General features: G+C 35.9%; 1 protein-coding gene across 22 annotated transcripts in view; it reads left to right on the forward strand.

The window, feature by feature from the left end:
• The window catches only part of LOC139143248 (A-type potassium channel modulatory protein DPP6-like), a 390,979-nt gene that overhangs the window by 305,718 nt on the left and 61,867 nt on the right, over window positions 1-23,394 (forward strand). The window contains exon 1 of one of the 22 annotated variants that reach the window (XM_070713433.1): window positions 13,131-13,235. The exons of 20 other annotated variants lie outside the window; for them this stretch is intronic. In XM_070713433.1, the coding sequence (XP_070569534.1) occupies window positions 13,212-13,235 (24 nt within the window). In that variant the 5' untranslated portion in view covers window positions 13,131-13,211. Of the gene's footprint in view, window positions 1-13,130; window positions 13,236-23,394 lie in introns of those variants that run through there. One more of the 22 variants, XM_070713429.1, reaches the window with a different exon arrangement.

Consider the following 23,394-nt stretch of genomic DNA (forward strand, 5'->3'; position numbering starts at 1 on the left):
GGTCCAAAATTATAAAAAAGTACAGAAAAATTCATAAAAATTGGTAAAATGTTGCACTAGAATTTGGTGGGAAAGAAATTACAGTGCTTGAGACTATTTTTGACCGATGTTATATTGGCGTAGGAATAGATTCTTTTGTAACCAGGGATAAAAATAACCACTTTTACTGGTCCCTTGGATCATAGCACATGCAATTTGACAGTTTCTCCAGTAAAAGTGAAAAATAGCATAGTGTACATACAAAGCATGCTGAGTTACAGTCATGGATCTCTCTGTGACAGCAACTCATCCAAATCATTTGAAAGGTTTTATTAATACTGACAAGGTGAGAAAAGCCTGCTTTAGTGTGTTCCATTAGTTGATCACGTTAAGGAAATGCATTTTAGCACCTCTGATTTCTGAGATTTTCAATTGCACTGATGGAAAAGTTGCCTTCTCAGGACTTGCAGAGTCAGTGAAATTAGTTCTTCATTTCCAGAAAGTACCCACCAGAAACTTTATTGGCACTCCGTACACTTTGAGATATGAACACTCTAGAACAGCGCTCTTCATAACTGTGATTGAAAATGTGTCACTTTAAATCTTCAATTTAATTTTGTGAAAATGCTCACTGAGAGGTTGAACTGTTCATCTTCTTTGAGATATTGGAAAGGTTAAACAAGATAGATTGGTACATTTAACAGTCACTCCGTTGCCAAAATTAATCTTCTGCTTACAAGGCTTTTTACCACAGAGAGTGTCTCACCAGTCAATCTGTCATCCGCACATACAGATTTCATTTTCATTCTGACTGTTTTTTTGTCCCAGGTCACTAATTTTCCTATCAATCCTTTGATTTTGTTTCACTTTGCTCGGTAAATCTCTTGCAAATTCTAAATGAGCCTCTTCCATATAGTCTAGTAGTCTATGATCTGTCCCTGTTTCAACTCAAAACCGTGTGAAGTGTTGAATTCAAAAATAGGGACCAGATACTAGACCAGCCTTCATCAGTCTTGTATTATTATTTCATCATATACAAGTTTAGAAAGGCAAAAATCAAAATGTATTGGTATAAGTAAATCATAGAGTTGCCAAACACTGGTAAAAATAAGCAAAGTCTTGCGAAATATTTTGCATCAAGAAGAGGAAATCTTGTAATATGAGAAGTTCACTGGAGTGACGTTTCTACATCTGTTTTATGCTAATTGGATTACAATTGAAATACTAATAAAAATATTCCCTCACACCTGGTCCATCATTCCATAAAATACTAGACATTTATCAAAATGTGAATGAACTCATTTTTATGTTGTCAATTTCAGTGGTTCAAGGTCACTGATTGATTCATGGTGTTTTTTGTAATGAGTGAACTTGTTAGAATTCACATGAAACTGAATCTCACGGCCATGGTTCTCTGTCAAGTTGACAGGTGTTCCTATTAAATATGCAACACTTCTGTCAATTTCAAAAGTAATGAACTGAATATCTGGGAATTAATCAAATTTGAGAAGGAAGCAAAGCTGTCTACACATAACACATTTATGTTGGTCATTTTAACCAACATGTTCAACTGACGATGTTTTTTAGGTAACATTATGTTTGATACTGGTAATACTCTTTTGGTTTACCTTCATATTTGACAGAGGTATCATGTATTACCTGAACGTGAGAAAAGCCTTTTTCAGAAGTACGTACTTGTTCATAAATTTTAGGAAAACATACAATGAAAAATTTGGTCACACTGCTTGTTGCTATAGCAGCCGGAAATTAATCATTGTATGGTACTGACAACTTTCTAAAAAGGTGTTTTCTGTCTCATCAATCTGTTGAGATATGAAAAAGGCAAGAGTACTTTCTACATCTGGGCAGAAAGCTTGCTCAATTCTGCCATTTCCATTTTCCATAATTTCATTTTGAAAAGCTGTGAGCAGAATTCAACACTATGGTTGCCGTATTCACATGTATTTTTTTATCTCAGTAGCCAATTCATGGTTTTCACACTATCAGCTACGGACAGCATATGTAAGGAAATATTGTATGTTGGTTCCACCACACTAAAATAAAGAACACTGAGATTGTAAAGATCAAATGATGATAGCTGGCTGTACAGAGGAAATTTAAAGAAGCTATCTTGCTTGAATCTATTAAATGAAGGAATTTAGCCGAGGAAAGCTAACCGACGCTCCAGTATATAATTATTATTGAAATATATGTATTTCAAACAGCTTGGTAATAAACACAATTTTAGGTGAAATTAATTTCATGCCCTAGAATATTTTATTTCAGACTGCACATTGCTGATAGGTCCCTGGTTATGGTTGCACAAGTATCAAAATATGCATTTATCATTGCAAGTGCCTTGAGCAGTTGTCATGGAAACTGCACCCTGGCATTTACATGTAATATTATCAAACAGGGTCAGCGCTGTTTTTAATAGAAGATATATAATGAATGGTATTCTGTTAAGATTCTGACAGACAAATGGATACTGTAAGCATTGACTGTTTATAGGATTTGTGCCACAAGTTAGGATTGACAGTGACATTATGTTATTCCAGGCTTGTCTTTTTTTCATTTGAATCAGGCCATATGTTATGCAGAATATCACGTTATTCCTGGAAGGCAACTATTGCAGAAACCCTGCTCATACATAATACTGGCATTCTGTGATGAGTAATTCCATTGAAAAAACATCAAACACGTTTTACACATCATAAAAATTATTGAAAATTTACCCATGAGTGTATCAGGTATTTTATAAGTTTGTTCACAATTTTCACAAAGTATGTTTAATCTCAACCAGTCAAATTAAACTTTCATTGAAACAAAAAATACAAATTGCCATCTTCCCATAAGTAATCCATCCATATCCAGGCATATGTTACAGTCAGTTGACCACATACTGATTGCCAATTTGTTTCAATTTCATATAAAGTTACAGATCATAGTTCAGATCTTGGCCATGAAACTTTTGAAAAGTTTGCAGGACATAGTATGTTGTTTGCTCTGGTGACCTGATCCAATGTGGCTGACTAGTTGCTTCTGAATAAGCTAATATTGATATCTCTGTCTGTTATAAAAGAAGTTTAACGGTTTTCCAATGTACTAGGGAATTGAAATGTGGCATGAAGTTAGTAGTATATTATAGTTATGTTGTTCTTTGCTTTTCCAATCTAAACCAGGTACAATCTACTCTCAAACCTGATCAAACGTTGATAATGGATTAGAGACCCACTGTCCACTGTGTTTTTCCACTTGATTAGCTCATTAGCTATATTTTCATTAAATTATCATCAGGGTGTTATTCACTGTATTAGGTACAAATGATTTTTAAAATAAAACTGCAACAACTGGTTGACATCCCTGTGTTGAAATTCGAAGGAAAATTGTCTTGCTCCTAGCGTAATTGTATTTTCATGACTGGAAGGTGTGTGCTTCATGTAACAAGCTCCAATGAACTCTGATATATGTTATTCAGTAAATCAGTGTTGCACAGCCTGGCTTTATTAATCTGTGTTGAAGTATCCAAGCACAACCAGCAATTACAATTAAGCTCTGAGTATTCCGCTGTGCTCTTCTAGTCACTTATGCAAAATCAAGAAATAGCAGATGAGCAATTGACGGTACTTGAAGTAATTTTGCTCTTGTTTAGCCGTAGGGTAGAACTTGATGTAATTGGCTTGTACCCTTTTCATATCATCAAATAGAGTCAATTTTATCACACAAATGCTTAGTATTTGCTTTCAATAGGTCAACACAAATGTAATTATCTTTTGTGTCAGCTCTTTGTGGTGTGTGTTCGTCGTATACAAGCTACTTTCTTTGTCAGAGATTATTTAGTCACACAGTTATTTAATATCAGGATGTTCTTTGAATAAAATTCCTTGAATGCAAGCTGTGGCTTTGTTTGTTCTGTCTCACTACGGACATTATACTGTGTAAAGTGAATACACCTGTACATGAACACAATACGCACTAGTAACACAGATTTGTGCAATTTCCAAACTCATTACGTTTTCTTGCAAACATTTCACTCAGTAACAATGAACCGTCCTTCCTTTCTTTTTTAATGGAGTACTATCACGCACTTGTCAAAAATTTGCAGTTCAGATCACAATCACGGTTACATTGCAGGCTTTACTAAATGTCAACTCTCCCAGTTTATGCTTCCACATGTGGCCTATATCAAGTCATAAATTATCATCACCATGGAGATGGAGTTGTGTTTTATGTCATATTTGGAAGCCTCATCATATTTTAATACATAGTAACATGAAATGAGAGGAATGCACAGAGATTTGATGGTGTAACAAAGGCAGAATAACTAGGAATCAATTCATTGATTTGGTGTACATCTTCACTGGCTGTGACTTTGATGTCTCTTCTTATTTGCTCCATCGTCGTAAACCACGCGCTTCTTTACAGCAACAGCTCAGCGCTACCCGTTGATTTTTGCGTAGGTCAGCGGAGCAAAACTTATTGCTCTGGCTCGCGAGAATGATTTGCTCAGTTTCTTCCTTAAATATAGTTTCCAATATTCTCTCAACATTATATCAAAATATGTCAGCACAACCAGCATGTGTTATCCAATGGTTTTGTTTAGAACTTAATTTCATCAAACAAGAATACACTTTTCAACAATACCATGCAGGTTGTAAAATGTTTAGTAAAGACTCACTTTGACTTCATTCCAATATACTCAATGCACTTGTTTCCAAAACACAAAATGGTAATTAGTGAAAGTATCATACAGCTGCAGTCCATTTAATCACCATAGATATAATCTTCAATTTATTCCTCAGTATAAAATATTCCGTGTGACGTAACTTGTCCAGGGTCTGTCTAAGTCTAATCTTAGTTATGATTAATTTCTGTGAATAAGATGTATTTGATAGTTGTATGATGTGTTTCATAATTGTAGGACAGTTGATTAATTTCCTGTTACACTCAAAAGGCATACACCTAGCTTTATCTTGTCTGATGTGTCAAGGGAATCAGGACAAAATAGATCAGATATTCTACGAAGCTGTTGAGTTTGTGAGTGAAGTATGATGTAATTAAAATAATCATTTGAGGTATTTGATTCCGATCAGTCCCTGATTTCCATAAGTCTGTTTGTTTGTTTGTTTTGTTAGGAGTGACTTCCTCCAGAAAAAAGCTGTCATGAAATACCAGTAGAAGGCATGATGGGATAGATAATGCATCAACATTTTTGTTCAAATACTACAGGAAATTTTTCTATTTTCAGTTCAGTTATTTCTAAATGAGAGTTGACTTTTTAACATGCAGCACTGCAAATGCTAACGGCACGGTGTCAATACATTGGGGCATACTATGTACTGAAATATTATCCTAAGTGCAGGTGACATAATATAAATAAATCTTTACCATTTCATTTGTCTGTCCGTATTTCTGAAGCAGGATTTTTTACATCCACGAGAAGGCTTCTCCAGAGATTGCTGAATTCTACTGTACATTAATTGCCAATAAATCTGTGTTTGTTATTGATCCAATGGGATTCATATCTCATTTAAAATGATTCTGTAAACCTATCTGAAGTAAAATATACTGTACTTTCCTTGTAAAAAATTACTGGGAAGTAAGTATTGCTGTTTGGTGTTTGGTTCAGATGGATTTAAAGATAGGAAATCTCGCTTTGCTAGTGTCATGTGTCTGAAATTGATCCTGATTTCATTTGATTTAGTTGACAGTCAGACTCCCAGCTGAGTCATTGCCAGTTAGTCTGCAATTAAATGAAGACTAGATCATCAATATCCGCCGGAAATCTAGGTTGTAATGTAACATGGGGTCATGGAAGTGTTCAGAGTCACTGCTCTCTTTTCTCTCGCATTGTTCAGTCCTGTCTATGAAGATGTCCCGATGAACCAGTGAGGATGGAAAGATCGGGGAAAAGACCTGGAAATATTTCATGGATATAACTTACTGCCTGTAGAATTGTGGAAATCTGATGTTGATATTTCAAAATCCAGAAACAAAAAATTAGAGGTATACCTACCCCAGTTTGATGTGTCATTTAATTCTTCAAACAATTGGAAAATTTTGATCGTACTGTTTCTGTGGCTCTGCAAAAATAATGCAGTTTTCAAGAGAGTAAAATTCTTTTCATATCTTAATAATATATTCATGACAAATAAATTTGTACCAAGAGGTTTACAACACATCTTTAGTATTCATGAATTGTATGTTCATAAATACATTGGAATTTCAGCACTGAAATTAGAACTCATAATGACACTGTCATCAAAGTATCTGTTCTATCAAGTTTCGGCAAACATAGCTGTAGTCATGATCTGTTTAGCCTAAGAATTACCACCAACAGCAATCAATTCATTTTTGTCTTTGAAGAAAATGAATATCACAAATTTAATTCTGATCCTTATCAGATAATTACCCTCGAGTATTCAAGAGTTGTACAATTTTGTCACAAAGTATCTCTTAATTTTCATATGTAAGTTGAATATTCCTGTTTAACCTGTTTACCCCAATTCCCAGTGAACAGGTCCACACTCACCATTGATAACAATTGGTTTGGACCAAACCATGGTGGTGAAAGGGTTAATCTGAATTCACGATGCATATACATCGCCACTGGCTTTGCTTTCTCCTCTTGATAAAGTCTACCGTATAATCAGCAAATGTCTTGATTTTACCTTCTTTTGATTCTTTTTAATCGACCATTATTTTCTCTCAGGACTGTCACAGATGACATTCTGTTCAGACATAAATCACTTATTTCTTCTTTATTTTCATTTGTATTCATGAGCTATGGCTATTATCAGTTGGTGGACCAGAAAATTGATAACTGCAGACTGTTTTCAATCAACATCATGCTCTGACAGTGTACAAGTTGTGTACATGAATAAATATGGAACATTTTCCTGCTTGAATCTTTTGTGATCAAAATCAATAAACCTTGAACTATCAAGTATGGCCATGTTCAATCCTGTTTCAAGCTTTTTCAATGGAAAAAATCTAATATTGCAAGTCAAATTACATTTTCAAAGACTGCTTTTATGTGTTTGATAAAACATAACTGATCTCTTGTAGAAATATTTTAGGAAAATAAATGACAAGAGAGCTTTCTAGCCAGAAATATATGAAATTGATGGCAAATCCATCATGTTTGATGGATTTGATGAGTTTCGTTCAGTACATGCTTATCTTTTCAAATTTTTGAGCTATAGTTACCGATTCATATTGCTGTAAATATTTCACGAAAATGTAATGTAAAAATTAAAATGGCTTTTCATATATGTGAAAAAGACAGAGGAAGTTTCAATTTCACCATGAGGAGCAGATCTCTAATGTTATTGCTCAACTTTGAAGTTTGAACACTACTTACTGTGGAACAGTGGGTAATGACTGTATTGAAGAGATTGGAATCTATCTTGTGTTATCATTCCCAAGGTACATGTATATTGAGGTTGTGTGATGTCTTGAATCTTGGTTTTAAGATGTGTTATCGAGACAAGGAGAGAGCGGATGTGAATTAGCTAGCAATATGGGAATTTGTCTCATCCATTACACATTCCCTCCCTGATAACACACTCCATACAGAATCTACTATACAAACATCTCCAAGACATCATAGGAAATAGCTTTTTCTCAACGTCTAGCACCATATAGAACAAACCGTCTTGCCCGTAACTTTATTTCCCTTGCCCAGATTTTCTAATGCGCTTTGCAGTTTGGTTTCTTTCAGTTATTTCTTTTCATTGCTTGCGATGAAAAATTTATGTCAGTAGAAAACCAATGGAGAATTGAATAATACATTTTCGTCAATTCAGGTAGTTTAGTGAAATGATGTTTTCTTTCAATTATAAATAATTTTATTGTTTGTTAATGTGACTGTGTTCTGCATGAGTTATCTTTTGATCTGAAGGCAGGTGAAGAGGCAGGTTTTTTTGGAAAAAAGTGATTATCATAGAATATTTGTCTCAAAGAGCATTTGTCATCAAGTAATTCTCATTCATGTCAGCAGTGAAACTTTCCAGTTACCGCCTGGTGAGATTGCAATTGAAGTTCTAAATCAAACAGTTGGATAAAATGTCACCAGACAAAACCTGTCTGTCTAGCTTACAATGGAGAGATGAAATTTTAGGAAAATTTAACCATGGTTTTCTCTTAGAAACAAGACAACTTAAAATTTTAGAAACAGTATTAGCATGTTTTGAATTGTGTGCAGCAAGATACAAATACTGGTAAAGATTAGTGTGTGATTTTATTCATACTAGAAGAATGGATCTCACTATTCAGAGAGATACCGGTAGACTTGTTGTCATCTCAATACTAAACTGTTCTCATCTGTCAGCTCATCATAAAAGTAATTTTGACAAAAGTTGTAAAATGAATTTACACTGGCATTACATTGATATGAAACAAAAAAACATTGCAGATAATACAGTGTGTGATCACATGAAGTGAAAACTTTGCAGAATGCCTACTTTTTATCTAAATATCACTGTACACACTCTGATAAACGTGTAATTTCCTTTCCTTTCATCCGGTAGGCTTTGTGAAGAATTAGATTTCATTATCAGCCTGTTCTGGCTGACAGTCTGCCTGGAATACTAAGAAATGCTAAGCAGACTGCTGGTTCAATTCTGCCACAGCTACATCTGTTGAGGGCTGAAGTTAATGAAACAAGCAATTTTACTTGTTCAACCTCAGCTAAAAGCTAACACTTATCGGCATATTCCACAAGATTCAGCTGGTGTTTGTGTTTTTCTATTTTCATTAAATTGGACAATTTTTGCATTCTCTGTAATTACTTCTGCAGAAAATTGAATTGAATGAAGTACTCAGTGTCTCACTGTGATAATATTCATCCTGCCTTTATCATTTCAATTCATATTTCAAGATGTCTATAAAATTTAATTCATTAGTAATCACCAGATCATGAAATCTCATTTTACATCTCATTCTATATCATATGTTACATATTCCTTGTATGGTGTCACTTGTTTGTTTAGTAAAGACATTTAAAATTGTATGTTAAGAAAAAGTGAAATGATAACTTCTACAACAGGTACTAGTGCACTTTAAATATTGTTGATGTTTAACAGGTAATAAATAAAAAAGAAAGTTTGCAGTTATTTTTGTTTATTTTATTTTTCCATAATCCAGCTATCTGACATCAAATAATATTAACACGGTACAGGACTGAATGTACGTACATTGAATGCATAATATATCCAGGCAGGGGCCATTGTCTGTTTTCATAAATGTCGCATTCCATAAAGGTACGGTCACCGTCACAAATATTTGATGTTTTTCCTGATGTCTGATATTTTAATTAATCAATAAAATCATATACCAGACATTCCCAGGGTTTCAAAAATTATATTTACAGCCAATGAAAGTCACTTATGTTGACATCATTTAGTGTTGGGGACAATTTGCAATTTGCAATTTTTATCATTTTGTCTATATCAGATAAAAGTAATGGAATAAGTTCTGTCATCTTGATTGTTTCTTGATTTTCTGTAATGTTGTGGTTCTGTCATAGTGTGTCTTTGCAAGGGCTATAGCAGACATTATCAGAAATATTTTTCCGCTGTGATTGGTGAATAATACTTCAATGGACTGATGAGAGATCAGCCATCATACTTAAAAACAACAATCCACAATACATTCAAGGATTTCATAATTGGAAAGGAGACTCTATTATTTGGAATATTTTTACTTTATCTTTTAAAATTTATTAATTTTCAACGAGAGAGCCTTTATGATGGTTCAAAATTTTCCTGGGATCTGAGTTGCAGACAAATATATTCCTTTCTTCTAAACCAGCAAGCTGTTGGATAGCATTGATATGCTATGTTCATGGGATATTATTTTTTATGCAAATATATCTGTCACATCTATTTTATCCAAAGTCAATTTTGCTGAAATTATATTGTGATAATATGTAGATCTGTGTAATTCAAGTCTACTGAAAACTAACCCTGACAGACCTCATCAACACTGGGAAAGCAACTTTTTTCACAACATCCGACAGACATGCCCAAAGGTTATTTGGTTATTTTAATCCATCAATTTTACAAATTCCTGGAGGTGATGAAGTGTATACTTAGCAAAACGCACTCAGAGACTGTTGAGCTACCACCCATACCCTAGTGACTGGCTTTTCAATTTCATTTTGACTTGTAGCCGGTTTCCACTCCTTGAAGTGTATCGAAGCGGACAATTTTATTGTCTTGATAATTGCATTGCAGGAAATGAGATGGTGTATTTCAAGATTTTCCATCCCATTTGAAGGGACTTCTTCCACCGACCGCTTTTGCCCAAAGGAGATACATAAATGATATAAAGCTATTAAGTGAAATGTTACCAATAATTTATGTCTAATTGACCTTGAAAAGGTACACTTCATAGAGGAAGACATTGGATTGTACTCTTAAAAGGTAGCAACTACTCCAATGCAGGAAAGGTTGATTGGTGACAAAAGAGAAGTTTGACAGCTTTAGTGTGGTCAATAAAAAACAAAGCAATATAAGGGAGCTCTACCAAGTCCCTTTGCAATTTTACAGTGTTCAGTATGTGTGATCGCCCTCTAGTGGCGTAACCATGAATTAATGCTCGATCCGAGTCCCCACCTTTTCCACATGGAACTGCGTAAGCAGCGTTCAAGTGACCTGTCATATACAGTTCATAGAAAGGCAACACCTCCATTGGAATTCCATTACAGCTATAAGGGGTTGATAACCTACATCATTGGTCATAAAAGAAAGTTTTTAAGAGTTGTAATTTTGAAATAATGCAAATTCTTTTGCCTTGTGATTTATAGCATGACGTTTACCATGAACTGGAGGCTTTGTAAATTATCTAGGGCAGTTCACTTTGGAGTATTACTTGGCAGCCATGTTAGTTTGTGTCTTATCCCTTCCCTAGACAAGATAATCATTCAAAAAAGTATATCATGAATTCTGCAGCATCAGAATCACATGATATAATTTTTTTATCCAAGATGGTAATGCTGTTTACATTTTCAGCTTCCCATTCCATTTTCAGTCACTGTGTTCAATATTCTGTTCATTCTGATGTTAAAAAAGTAAAAGTGTATTTCTGTTTTGTTAGCATGGTGTTCTTGAAGTCATGAACAAAGTCACAGCTGATGATTGGTAGATTACAAATTGTTTTAGTATTGTGGCATGGGTCTATTACATCGGGAGTGGGGGGTTCATGACTGAAGATTTCTGTGTAAGAATTTCCAGTGGAATTGTTTGATCTGAATGACATAAAACCACATGCGACCACAAATTATGTACTCCAGATAACTCATCAACTCACAATATTTAGCAAGCCATGAAACCATTCCAAGACCCGGGCAGCTTGTATCACATTACAGACTGAGAAGGATATGCAACCTTAGGTCATATTATACATTCCAATCTTGCTGAGTGTTTCAGGTGCCTTGCATCAATAATGTCCCAGATAGATAATTTTCATCATGGTTTTCTCTGAAAGATTTTATTGATTACATTTCTACCATCATAACTACATCACATGGTGCTAGAAAGATATACTCTAATCTATAGAAAGTATGAATGATGTTGCAAAGTCTTGAATGTGAAACCAAAAGATTTCATTCTAATGTATTATCAGCACTATTAAAGGAGAAACCAAGTGCAACATAAAACATTGATGTCCATTGGTCTGGCTTTGATACAACACAGATTGGTTCCTCAGTTCAAAATAATGTCAACTAGGTCAGTGCAAAGGTCATAATACGGTGCCTCCATGATTCATGAACCTTAGGCTTGAAAACTAATGAGGTTAAAGGTCACATTATGGTATCTCTGTGATCCACCCTAAGAGCTCAGAATTTAACCATGAAGTAATTTCCTAGCAAATGTCAGATACAATCCTTTGAAAGCACTTTCTTTTCCCCCTGTCAGATGGCGGTGACATTCCACTTGTTTTACCGCAATCACTACTGTATTTTCTTCCCTGGTACGTGTTTATTTTCAAACATTAAAAGGATATGTTATCATCACCATAGCATAGCATGTTTGATGATGCATACTTAAAAGTTTTAATTTAATAGCTGCATGTACTGTATGCCTCATTGATTTCAAAATAACAAATTTTTTTTGAAAATCTCAGAAAACCATCTGGATTCCCATTTGTTTACTTGCAGTTGTTTGATTTTTGTGGTCAATGTACAACACAATTAGGGGCGGCGTCAAAAGTTTGATTTCGGATAAAAAACTTAATCCTTTTAGTTTGGGGTGGGGGGGTTGACCCCAAAAAGTTTCTATCCGACAAATCGATTTAAGGTCTTACCTCTGAAAGGAGAAACCTGGACTTTATTTGTATTGTTCTTGTTCACTCATCGATAAACTTCAAGTTTGTTGTTAATATTGTTATATTTTCATTGGATAAAACACAATTAAAATGTGTTCTCAGCGTTAGTGAAGTATTATTTTAGTTGTTTAGTTATTTCATCCCATAATTGACTGGTCCTTTGCTTCGCTTTACATGGAAAAAGCCTACCAATAGGTTCAATATAAGTCGATTAAGTTTCTACGGGGATGGGGGGTTTGGGGGAAAACTAAGGCAATTAATTTTTTTATCCTACATTGAACTTTTGATGTCGCCCCTTATTATCCATAATTACTGTTTGAATTGATGACAGATTTCAGCCTGCAAAGATTTTACCACAGCTCTTGATACAGACATTCTACCTTTCTCAAAGTGTGAATAAAATATATCATTAGGCTTTACATAATATGACATCGTAAACCCAGAATACCATCCCATTGAAAAAGTTTTCAGTTTTAAGTGTCTGGTTATATGTGGTTTTTATTATCACTCTTCTGTTGCTATTGCATTCACATTCAACCAGCAAAACAGAAAATAGCAGTGGACCAATGCCAGTACTATGTAACTCCTTAACTTTGCGATGATTTGCCAGAGTAAGATGGCACAGGAGTGAGGCTGCCGTTAGATATTTCAAATATTTTATTTGAACAGATTGAAAAATGCAACCATGTTGCCTCACTTGAAATGTAATCACGTAATTTTTTAAATCGATTAAAATTATTTGATAAAACATTGAATCAGTAACAGTGGTAATGAATAGAAATATGAGAGATAAGGGGGTCTAATTCCGTGGTGACCGCAGTTTATATCTTCATTATTCCGACAATCAGACTGGGTGTTATGGTCATTAATTTACCAACCGATCCCATCATCCTGGATCTGTCATGGCTAGCTATAGGAAAGTACCGGTAATGACGTTTTTTTATCTCATTTCTGAATTCATGTTTTCCATGCGTTAGTCTACAATGAGGCTGTTAATTTTTGAGTTGTATGTGAAAAGAGTAAATACTTTGAAGACATTGGTAGTGCATGCACAGTCCAATGTTGCCAGCTGGTAGCATATCTATCATTTCAGTTCTTGACCTGCCATAGAAACTACAGTGAAAGCCGCTGTACTGCATCTGTTCTTGTCATCAGTAGTGACGATTTATAAGTTTTTAAATCAAACTTTGCTTCTGACAGCAAAGTCAGTAACAGTACATGTGTAGAAAACAGGCCTTGTCTGAAATATTTTAACAATAATTTGAATAGTCCACTGTCCTTGAGTTTGTTGTTTTTAACATTTTACTCTTGTCTTGTCCTATCAACATTTCCATTCAAGACTAATAACTGGAAAATTTCTTTCTGCCTTTCTGTGTTATCAGAAACTAATACGTTATGATGTTTGTTAATTTGTTAACTTTTGGAAATGCTTTTGCATTTCAGCACCGGACTGTACTTATGTGACCATTGCATATACTTGTGTAACATATTATTAAATATACATGTAGCTCTGTTACAGAAGAGCACAGGGACACAGAAAATACTTTGTAAAATTTACAATTTATGATTTGCCATGCAATGGCTACCTTGTCTCAGTGAAATGAGCATACATAGAACATTGATTGGTTTAACCTCGTCATCTGCCCTCTAATACACCTGTTGCACATTGTTTATTACATGACAAGCCTTCAGTTTCTGCAGACTGCTCACCAGCCCTTGCTAATCAACTTTATTAAGCGGCTGGATTATGCAAACTTCTGAACTCCATGATTTGTGGTTGCAAGTTTCATGTGTCCAAATTTGTCACAATTTGGACAGATATGCTTACCGGTATTTGTATTTCATGAAACATGCATTTAGAATTGGAGATTGTTCAAGAATGTCTTACACTCACAGGCCATGTATCATAGTCTAAAAGACAAACATCTTTATATAGAATGTTTCATGACAGTTATAACCTTCATAGTATTGTGTCATCTGCCACTTTACTTCACTGCTTGCAATCGGCTTATTGAACAATCAACCAGAAAATCAAAGCCAGACTGGAAAATAACATTTGAACTATTGCCACAGATAGCTGGTGCAACCGTTTTTAGTTTTACAAACCTTTGTCAAATTTGGAGGACATACTGAGTGAGAAAGTTTGTGTTTGAAATGTTTTACAATTATTTGTGGAAACCCTTGAGAGTTCTTACCTAGAAAGATATGATTTAGCTAAAATGATTCATGATGTGCTAAAAAAGCCGTACGGAACAGTACGTACAGTTTCCAGGCACCCTACCCCCATGGCTGCATCTGCATGTCCACTGTTCACTGATAGCGTTCTGCACTGCGCTCGCTATAAACCAGAAGAAAAATTGTTGACATCACATGAAAACAGTCAATGCTTGGACAGTTTGATTTCCAGTCACAAAATGTAAGATGTATAATAATATGGTTATCACTGAAATACCTCAAAGGATGTACTCAGACATTGGTGGCAGGTATCGTCCTCTGCTTTGCATCAGGCAATATGCTGCACCAATGTCCTCTTGCATCGATCCTTTGTGATATTTTTTAACCTTTATATAGTACTGTTATCACAGTGTCCAGGGTAGAAATGTTGTCATAAGGGAAGTCATATTTATGATTCAGTTGTTTTGTTTGGAAGATGGGGTCAATGTGTCATGTAGGTCATTTACCCCACACTCATCATGACCTGAGTTCAATTAGTCTAGAACATTCTCAAGGTCACTGCCCTTGATGACCTCACAACCTTGAATTCAATTAGTCATGTTTGGAATGTTCTGGAAAGTTGATTAGTTGTGTAAGGGAGATAATTTTAGAACAGCAATTAGCATGTCAATAAAAGTTCTAGATTGTTCTTATATGCCTTTATAAAAGGGACGTGCTCAGCTTCCAGTCAGACTTTTGGAATCGTGTCTCTTGTGTGTTACTAAACTCCAGCAGTAGTCATTCTCAAGACCTTTCAAGACCTTCACTGCAACGCTGGATTTATACTGTGGACTTTGTGCAGTTTCAAGCCTGCAAGCCAAAGGACTGTTCATTCATCCGACTGACTGTTACAACTCTGAGACTGGAGCTCTGCCGTCCCAGCTGAGATAAGTAGTCTGTACACTTTTAAAGCTTGTACTCTATCCCTGACTTAGCAATTAGTTTTATTTTCGTAATAAATTTTGTTTAAACGTTAACTGCTGAGTTCACCCTTTTGTTCGTTTTCTCTGCACGTAACAAAATTGGGGCTCGTCCGGGAGAACGAATATTTTGAGCCGTTTGACAACATTTTGACAGCCTTTTCAAAACTACTATATACTGTGAACTCAGCGAAATTTAATCATGGCGGAATTTAAGCCAGACGAATTTATGGATGACCTTGATCAGGACACATTTAATTCCCTCAGAAAAGACAACCTCATTGCACTGGCCAATTTCCTTAAAGTAGATGTCAAAAGATCTATGCGCAAGCGGGAAATACAGTACCACATTGCAAAACATTTAGTTAATTCTGGCCATTTTGAAGAGTCTGCCTTAAAAGATTATGAGCCTGAGTCTTCCTTCGAACTCAAAAAATTAGAATTAGAAATTCAGGCAGATTTGGAGCTTAAAAAATTGGCATTAGAAAAAGAAAAAATACAAATGCAATTACAAATGAAAGAAAAAGAATTGCAAATGGAAGAAAGACAGAAAGAAAAAGAAAGGCAGGAAAGATTAGAAATGGAAGAAAGACAGAAAGAGAGGGAATTGGAAATGAAAGAAAAAGAATTGCAAATGGAAGAAAGACAAAGGGAGAAAGAAAGAGAGGAAAAAGAAAAGGAAAGAGAATTAGCTGAACACCGACTGCAGTTAGAAATGAGACGTTTAGAGCTTGGAAAGTCAGGAAAATTCTTCCCTTCAGACAATTTGACATCACTAAGCATTTCAGGTTAGTTCCCCCTTTCCAAGAAAAGGATGTTGATAATATTTTCTCCATTTTGAGAAAATTGCTCAGAGTCTGAATTGGCCTAAGGAGTCCTGGTCTATGCTTTTGCAGAGTGCTTTGGTGGGTAAAGCCAGAGAAATTTACATTCAGTTGTCAGTAGAGCAGGCTTCAGATTATGATTCTGTGAAGGAATTAATTCTCAAGGGTTATGAGTTGGTGCCTGAAGCTTACCGTCAGAAATTTAGGGATTGTGAGAAGGTGAAAGATCAAACTTACGTTGAATTTGCTCGAACAAAAGAACAACTGTTTGATCGTTGGTGTTCTTCGGAAAAGGTCAGTCAGAATTATGACAAATTACGACAGCTTGTTTTGATTGAAGAATTTAAGAGGTGCATTCGGAGTGACATCAAGACGTTTATCAATGAACAAAAGGCAGATACATTAGAGGTTGCTGCACGTTTGGCCGATGATTATTCATTGACCCACAAATCTTCATTTCTCAGCAAACCATCCCAGTCCTTTTCATACAGAAACAATGCAGGTAAATTTAACTCCTCCTTTTCATCCAAGAATTTTTCAAAGGAGAGTAGAAAATCAAATGACAACAGTTCACAGAGTTCAAGTAACACTCCCACATCATCAGATCCCAAGTCTCAATCTCCTTCTGACAAACAGTTTGGTACACTTTCTTGTAATTATTGTAAGAAAGACGGCCATTTAATGTCAGAGTGTTTCAAATTGAAAAGAAAACGTGAAGGTCAAAGTGGTCAAAGTGGATCTAAGCCAACCGGCTTTATTTCTTCATCAACTCAATTAGAGTCTAATAATGTGTGTAACACATTTTCTGAGGTTAAACCCCTCTCATCCCCAATTAATGAGGTCAAGGTCAATTCTTCTCAAGATAGCATTATGGGTATTTTCGAACCATTTATTCATGATGGTTTTATATCACTTTCTAGTGATTTCTCTTCCGCTACCCCTGTCAAAATTTTAAGAGATACCGGGGCGTCCCAGTCTCTTTTGTTGGCAGATACCCTGCCGTTTTCTGAAAAGTCATTTTCAGGTTCTAAAGTTCTTATTAAGGGGGTAGATTGTAATGACTACATTCCTGTTCCTCTCCATAATGTCTATTTGTCTTCGGACTTTGTTCTGGACCTGTGACTTTAGGTATTAGGCCTTTTTTGCCTTTTGAAGGGATTCACCTTCTTCTTGGAAACGACCTTGCTGGGACAAGGTCATTACTAATCCACTTGTGACTGATAATCCTAGTTTAGATCAAAATCCAGAGCCAATAGAGGAAGACATTCCCGGCCTTTTCCCATCATGTGCCATTACTCGAGCCATGTCAAAGAAAACTTCTGAGAATCAAAATACTCTCAAAAATAATGTCACAGACGTTGACTTAAATGACACTTTTCTCAGTCAGGTGTTTGACACGGATCATTCCGTTATCCCTCGAGGATTTGAAACTTCCAGTAAAACTTCTGCTGACCAAAGTCAGACATTTTCTAGATCAAATCTCATTGCAGAACAACACAAAGACCCAGATATTTTGTCTTTGTTTGACAGGTTAGATGATGAAGGTAAAACTTCAGATAGCTCTGTTTCCTATTATACAAAATCTGGTATTCTCATGCGTAAATGGAGACCTCCAGACGTTTTTGGTTGATGACGATTGGGCTATAAAACATCAAATTGTGGTTCCAAAGCCCTACCGTGCTGAAATATTGCGTCTGGCCCATGAAACGCCCTGGGCTGGTCATTTGGGAGTAAGGAAAACTTATCATAAAATTCTCAGTCACTTTTATTGGCCTAATCTCAGGCAGGATGTAGCACATTTCTGTAAAACTTGTCACACATGTCAAATGGTAGGAAAGCCAAATCAGACCATTCCAAAGGCCCCTTTACAGCCAATTCCTGCATTTCAAGAACCATTTAGTAGGATTCTAATAGACTGTGTTGGGCCCCTACCAAAAACAAGATCAGGAAATGAGTACATGCTGACAATTATGTGTACATCAACTCGGTTCCCAGAAGCCATACCACTGAGAAACATAAAGACAAAGACTGTAGTGAGAGCTTTAGTCAAATTTTTCACTTTATTTGGCCTCCCTAAATGTGTCCAGTCCGATCAAGGCTCCAACTTTATGTCTGGTATTTTTCAACAAGTAATGGATCAGCTAGGCATTAAACAGTATAGGTCATCCGCCTATCATCCAGAAAGTCAGGGTGCTCTTGAGCGATTTCATCAAACTTTGAAAAATATGATCAGGACCTACTATTTTGACACAGACAAGCAGTGGGATGAAGGAATTCATTTTTTGCTCTTTGCTGTTAGAGAGTCAATTCAGGAGTCTCTTGGTTTTAGCCCATTTGAGCTTGTATTTGAACATACAGTCCGTGGCCCACTTAAGCTCTTTAAAGAGAAATTCCTATCAGACGACGATGATTGTCTGAATATTTTGCAATATGTGTCAGATTTTCGTACAAAACTCTCTAAAGCATGTGAATTAGCCAGAGAAAATCTTGAGTCATCTCAGCAGTCAATGAAAACCAAATATGATAAAAACACCTCAAAACGGAAGTTTGAACCAGGTCAAAAAGTTCTTGTTCTACTTCCAATTCCTGGCAAACCACTCCATGCTCGTTACTTTGGGCCATACCTAATTGATAAGAAATTGAGTGATTTAAATTACATCATAATAACACCTGACAGGCGAAAACAAAAACAGCTATGTCACATAAATATGCTTAAGCCATATTTGGATAGGGATAATCCTACTATAACTCAGCCTGTCAGTGCAGTCAGTTCAAACCATTATGAGATAGTGATACTGAAACTGACTTGAGTGAAATACTCTAAACTCAAAGCTGGGCTCGGTCAAGCTTCAGAACTCAGAAATCCTGGAGAAGCTGGAGTCTACAAAGTTGGCACACCTCCAGCCAGAACAACAACAACAGGTGAAAGAACTGCTCCACGAATATAAACACCTGTTTCAAGATGTTCCAACGAGGACAAACGTCATCTATCACGACGTTGATGTTGGGGACAGTAAGCCTGTAAAACAACATCCATACAGACTGAATCCAACAAAAGCGAAATATCTCCAGGAAGAAGTCAAATACCTGCTGGACAATGACTTTATTGAACCCAGTAAAAGTAACTGGAGTTCGCCGTGCATACTTGTTCCCAAATCAGACCACAGTTATCGTATGTGCACGGACTTTAGGAAGGTCAACACTTTAACAAAGACAGACACTTTCCCAATCCCGAGGATTGATGACTGCATCGACCGAGTGGGAAAAGCCAAGTATGTGACGAAATTTGACCTACTGAAGGGATTTTGGCAAGTCCCTCTGACGGATCGTGCTCGTGAAATATCCGCCTTTGTTACACCAGACGGATTGTTCCAGTACAAGGTGATGCCATTCGGAATGAAGAACTCTCCGGCAACGTTCCAACGGATGATCAACGACGTCATATCCGGGCTAGAACGGGTGTGCAGCCTACGTTGACGACGTCGTCCTGTATAGTGACACCTGGGAGGAACACATCAAGCTCATGCGGAAGTTCTTTGAGAGACTGAGCAAAGCAATGTTGACTGTCAACCTTGCCAAATCTGAGTTTGGTTGGGCAAGGGTAACTTACCTCGGACATATTGTAGGACAGGGTGAGGTAAAACCTGTTGATGCCAAAATCAGTGCCATTTCAAGTTTTCCCATACCAAACTGCAAACGACAACTGATGCGCTTTCTCGGTATGGCTGGTTACTACAGAAAATTCTGTCCAAATTTCTCCACAATTACTGAGCCTTTGACTAACTTACTTAAAAAGAAAGTAAAGTTTGTTTGGTCAGAGCAATGCCAACAGGCATTTGATACACTTAAAGCCATACTGCAAAGTGCTCCAGTGTTGTCTGCACCAGATTTCACTTTGCCATTCAAATTAGCTGTGGATGCTAGTGATACGGCTGCTGGTGCTGTTTTATTGCAAGAGGATAGTCATGGGGTAGATCATCCTGTTTGCTATTTTTCACGCAAATTTAACAAATCCCAGAGAAACTACTCTACAATTGAAAAAGAGTGTTTATCTTTGATATTAGCTTTACAGCATTTTGAAGTTTATGTTACTTCTTCAAATCAGCCAATAGTGGTTTATATTGATCACAACCCTCTTGTTTTCTGCAGAAATTTAAAGGCAAAAATCAGAGATTGCTAAGATGGAGTTTAATGTTACAGGAGTTTAATCTTGATATTAGACATATCAAAGGCAGAGACAATTTAATTGCAGACTGTCTTTCTCGTATTTAGAGTTTATTGTTGTTCACTTTCAAGAAATTTTATTGTTGTTCACTTTCAAGAAATTTTACTTTAGAGTAAAACAATTTGAGTACTTAAATCCTTTTCAAGATTACATTTGTAAAAGAAAGATTTTTCTTTGAAAAATTTTCTTTTTTTGAAGAGGGGGTGTGTCATGTAGGTCATTTACCCCACACTCATCATGACCTGAGTTCAATTAGTCTAGAACATTCTCAAGGTCACTGCCCTTGATGACCTCACAACCTTGAATTCAATTAGTCATGTTTGGAATGTTCTGGAAAGTTGATTAGTTGTGTAAGGGAGATAATTTTAGAACAGCAATTAGCATGTCAATAAAAGTTCTAGATTGTTCTTATATGCCTTTATAAAAGGGACGTGCTCAGCTTCCAGTCAGACTTTTGGGATCGTGTCTCTTGTGTGTTACTAAACTCCAGCAGTAGTCATTCTCAAGACCTTTCAAGACCTTCACTGCCAACGCTGGATTTATACTGTGGACTTTGTGCAGTTTCAAGCCTGCAAGCCAAAGGACTGTTCATTCATCCGACTGACTGTTACAACTCTGAGACTGGAGCTCTGCCGTCCCAGCTGAGATAAGTAGTCTGTACACTTTTAAAGCTTGTACTCTATCCCTGACTTAGCAATTAGTTTTATTTTCGTAATAAATTTTGTTTAAACGTTAACTGCTGAGTTCACCCTTTTGTTCGTTTTCTCTGCACGTAACAAATGACATCAACATATTGACAGGAAGACATTTCACATGCTTGTAATATTTTGAGTTTTTAGGAAAACACCTAAGACCCAGGATCTGCAGCATTTAACTTCTTCACCACTCTGTTCATGCCAACCCATGGTTTTCAACAGTGATTGTGGACCTTTTCATTAGGAAATAGGGGTGTAAAGGTTAATCAAAGAAGAAAATATTAAAGGATTCAAAATTGCCAAGCAAGTTGTTTTGAGGAATTTGTAATATCTGTAAAAATCTGACTTTAATGATTGCATCTGTACAAATGTGTCTTGTGAAAATGCAGACCAGAGTGTACATATTTAAAATTATTGACCTTTGACCCCTGACATCATTGCAAATGTCTTTAGAAAGTTTTGAAAATAGATTTGAACAGATGCAAATTTACATGAAAACACATGGAAATAATTTAATATTGGTATGCAAGATGACATTATCACAGTAGATTTGTGTGATTATTCTGACAAATGAGTCACATAAATTTTAGCATCTGCTACGTGTAAGCAGAATGCAATTGTCTACGTCCAACTCATGGCAACAGAAATTATCCCATCTGACATGCTGATGTTAGTCTGATATTTATGAGACTGAACAGTTGTTTCACGACTTCAAACATGTACCAAGGCTTTACTTTATCAAATGTGTTTGTTAAACGTTTTCCAATTTCAAAAGCGATGGAGTCTATTAATATTTGCTTCATATTTTTCACACACATGATAATCAGCTTGGATTTCAAAATTTTCTGTGCACATTTCTGAGATGAGACTTAACACAATGGCTGTAGTTGTATTGCGTAACAGAACACCACACTGTGCATTTTTCAATGAAAAGATCAACCCCTTCCCCAGCCCTGTTACTCTGTGGTGCAACCCAGTTCTTTTCTGGAGCAAAGTTTGACCCATATCAATGGAATGCAATCAAAGGGTATAGACATGACTTTTATTTTGTTTAATCACAAAAAAAGACTTGAAGCTATTTGATAATCTCTCCGAAATATTGTCTTGAAATTGAATGAGGAATAACTGGATTCTTAGCTAATCAACTCACACTGCCCTCTAGTGGTAAAAATGCAAAAGGCAGCAATAAATTGACAGATAAATGTACACTGTGTATCAGTTCATGGTAAATTTCATGTACCTAGTACTTAACCATGGTGGGAGATCTCTTTATTTGGAGTGACCTAATTCTCTCATTAAGATTCCAATTCAGGGTGGCAGCAAATGCATCATGGGATAGCCTTTCCAAAACTGTACTGTTTTCTTGCCAAGAAAATGTTTCTACAAACACTCCATCAGAGTACTAAATTGAAAATAGATTTACCAGTGCATTGGCAAGAAGTCAAATTGTATTGAGGAAAATAAATTATAAAAACATATAGGTATTCACTTGGAATTTATTTGTTAAGATCAATTCATGGAATTAGGTTCAGTCTGTAACTCTTGAAAGGAATTCATTAGGATGATCCACAGAGTTTAAGACCTTGATTGAGGTCATAAGGTCAACATTTGGTCTCATTTACACAGTGACTTCATGAAACCAGAACAGCTTTAATTCTGCTTCACAATATTGCTCTACAAAAATCAAGCTTCTTGATTTGATACTTCCAGCTGTTGCTGCTAAAAGGCCATCGGTTTTGCAATAATGGCATTAAGTTGTAAAATAGAGAACCGTTCGTACACTTAGTCTTGTAAATTGCATTTGCATTCTTGCAACTCTCCTCAAATGTTTGAAAGTTCTTGATTAACTCTGTTGAAGCCAGATTATAACTTTATTATTTTTGATTGACAAGTACCAGCATACTGTCTCAAGTCACAAGCAGAATGTTTGAAGTCAAAGCTGTTGTTTTTGAATTTTGAGACATGAATCATAACATATCCAGCATTATTTTTACTGTAAGCAGCTTGCAGTGCTTTGTTTTCATGGCTGTAAATGTCAAAATTTTCAACAAATCAAACTATAAACTTGCTGCAGGATGTTCAGATGACTTATAAATGCAGTAGAACTGAAGTTATTATCATAATAAGAAATCCCAATAAACATTTGCCAGTATCCATGGACAATGTGAATACTCAATAAAGTAGACTAGCGAATATTTCTTGGCCAT

The sequence above is a fragment of the Ptychodera flava genome, chromosome 11, assembly GCF_041260155.1.
Source record: "Ptychodera flava strain L36383 chromosome 11, AS_Pfla_20210202, whole genome shotgun sequence".
Classification (NCBI taxonomy): domain Eukaryota; kingdom Metazoa; phylum Hemichordata; class Enteropneusta; family Ptychoderidae; genus Ptychodera; species Ptychodera flava.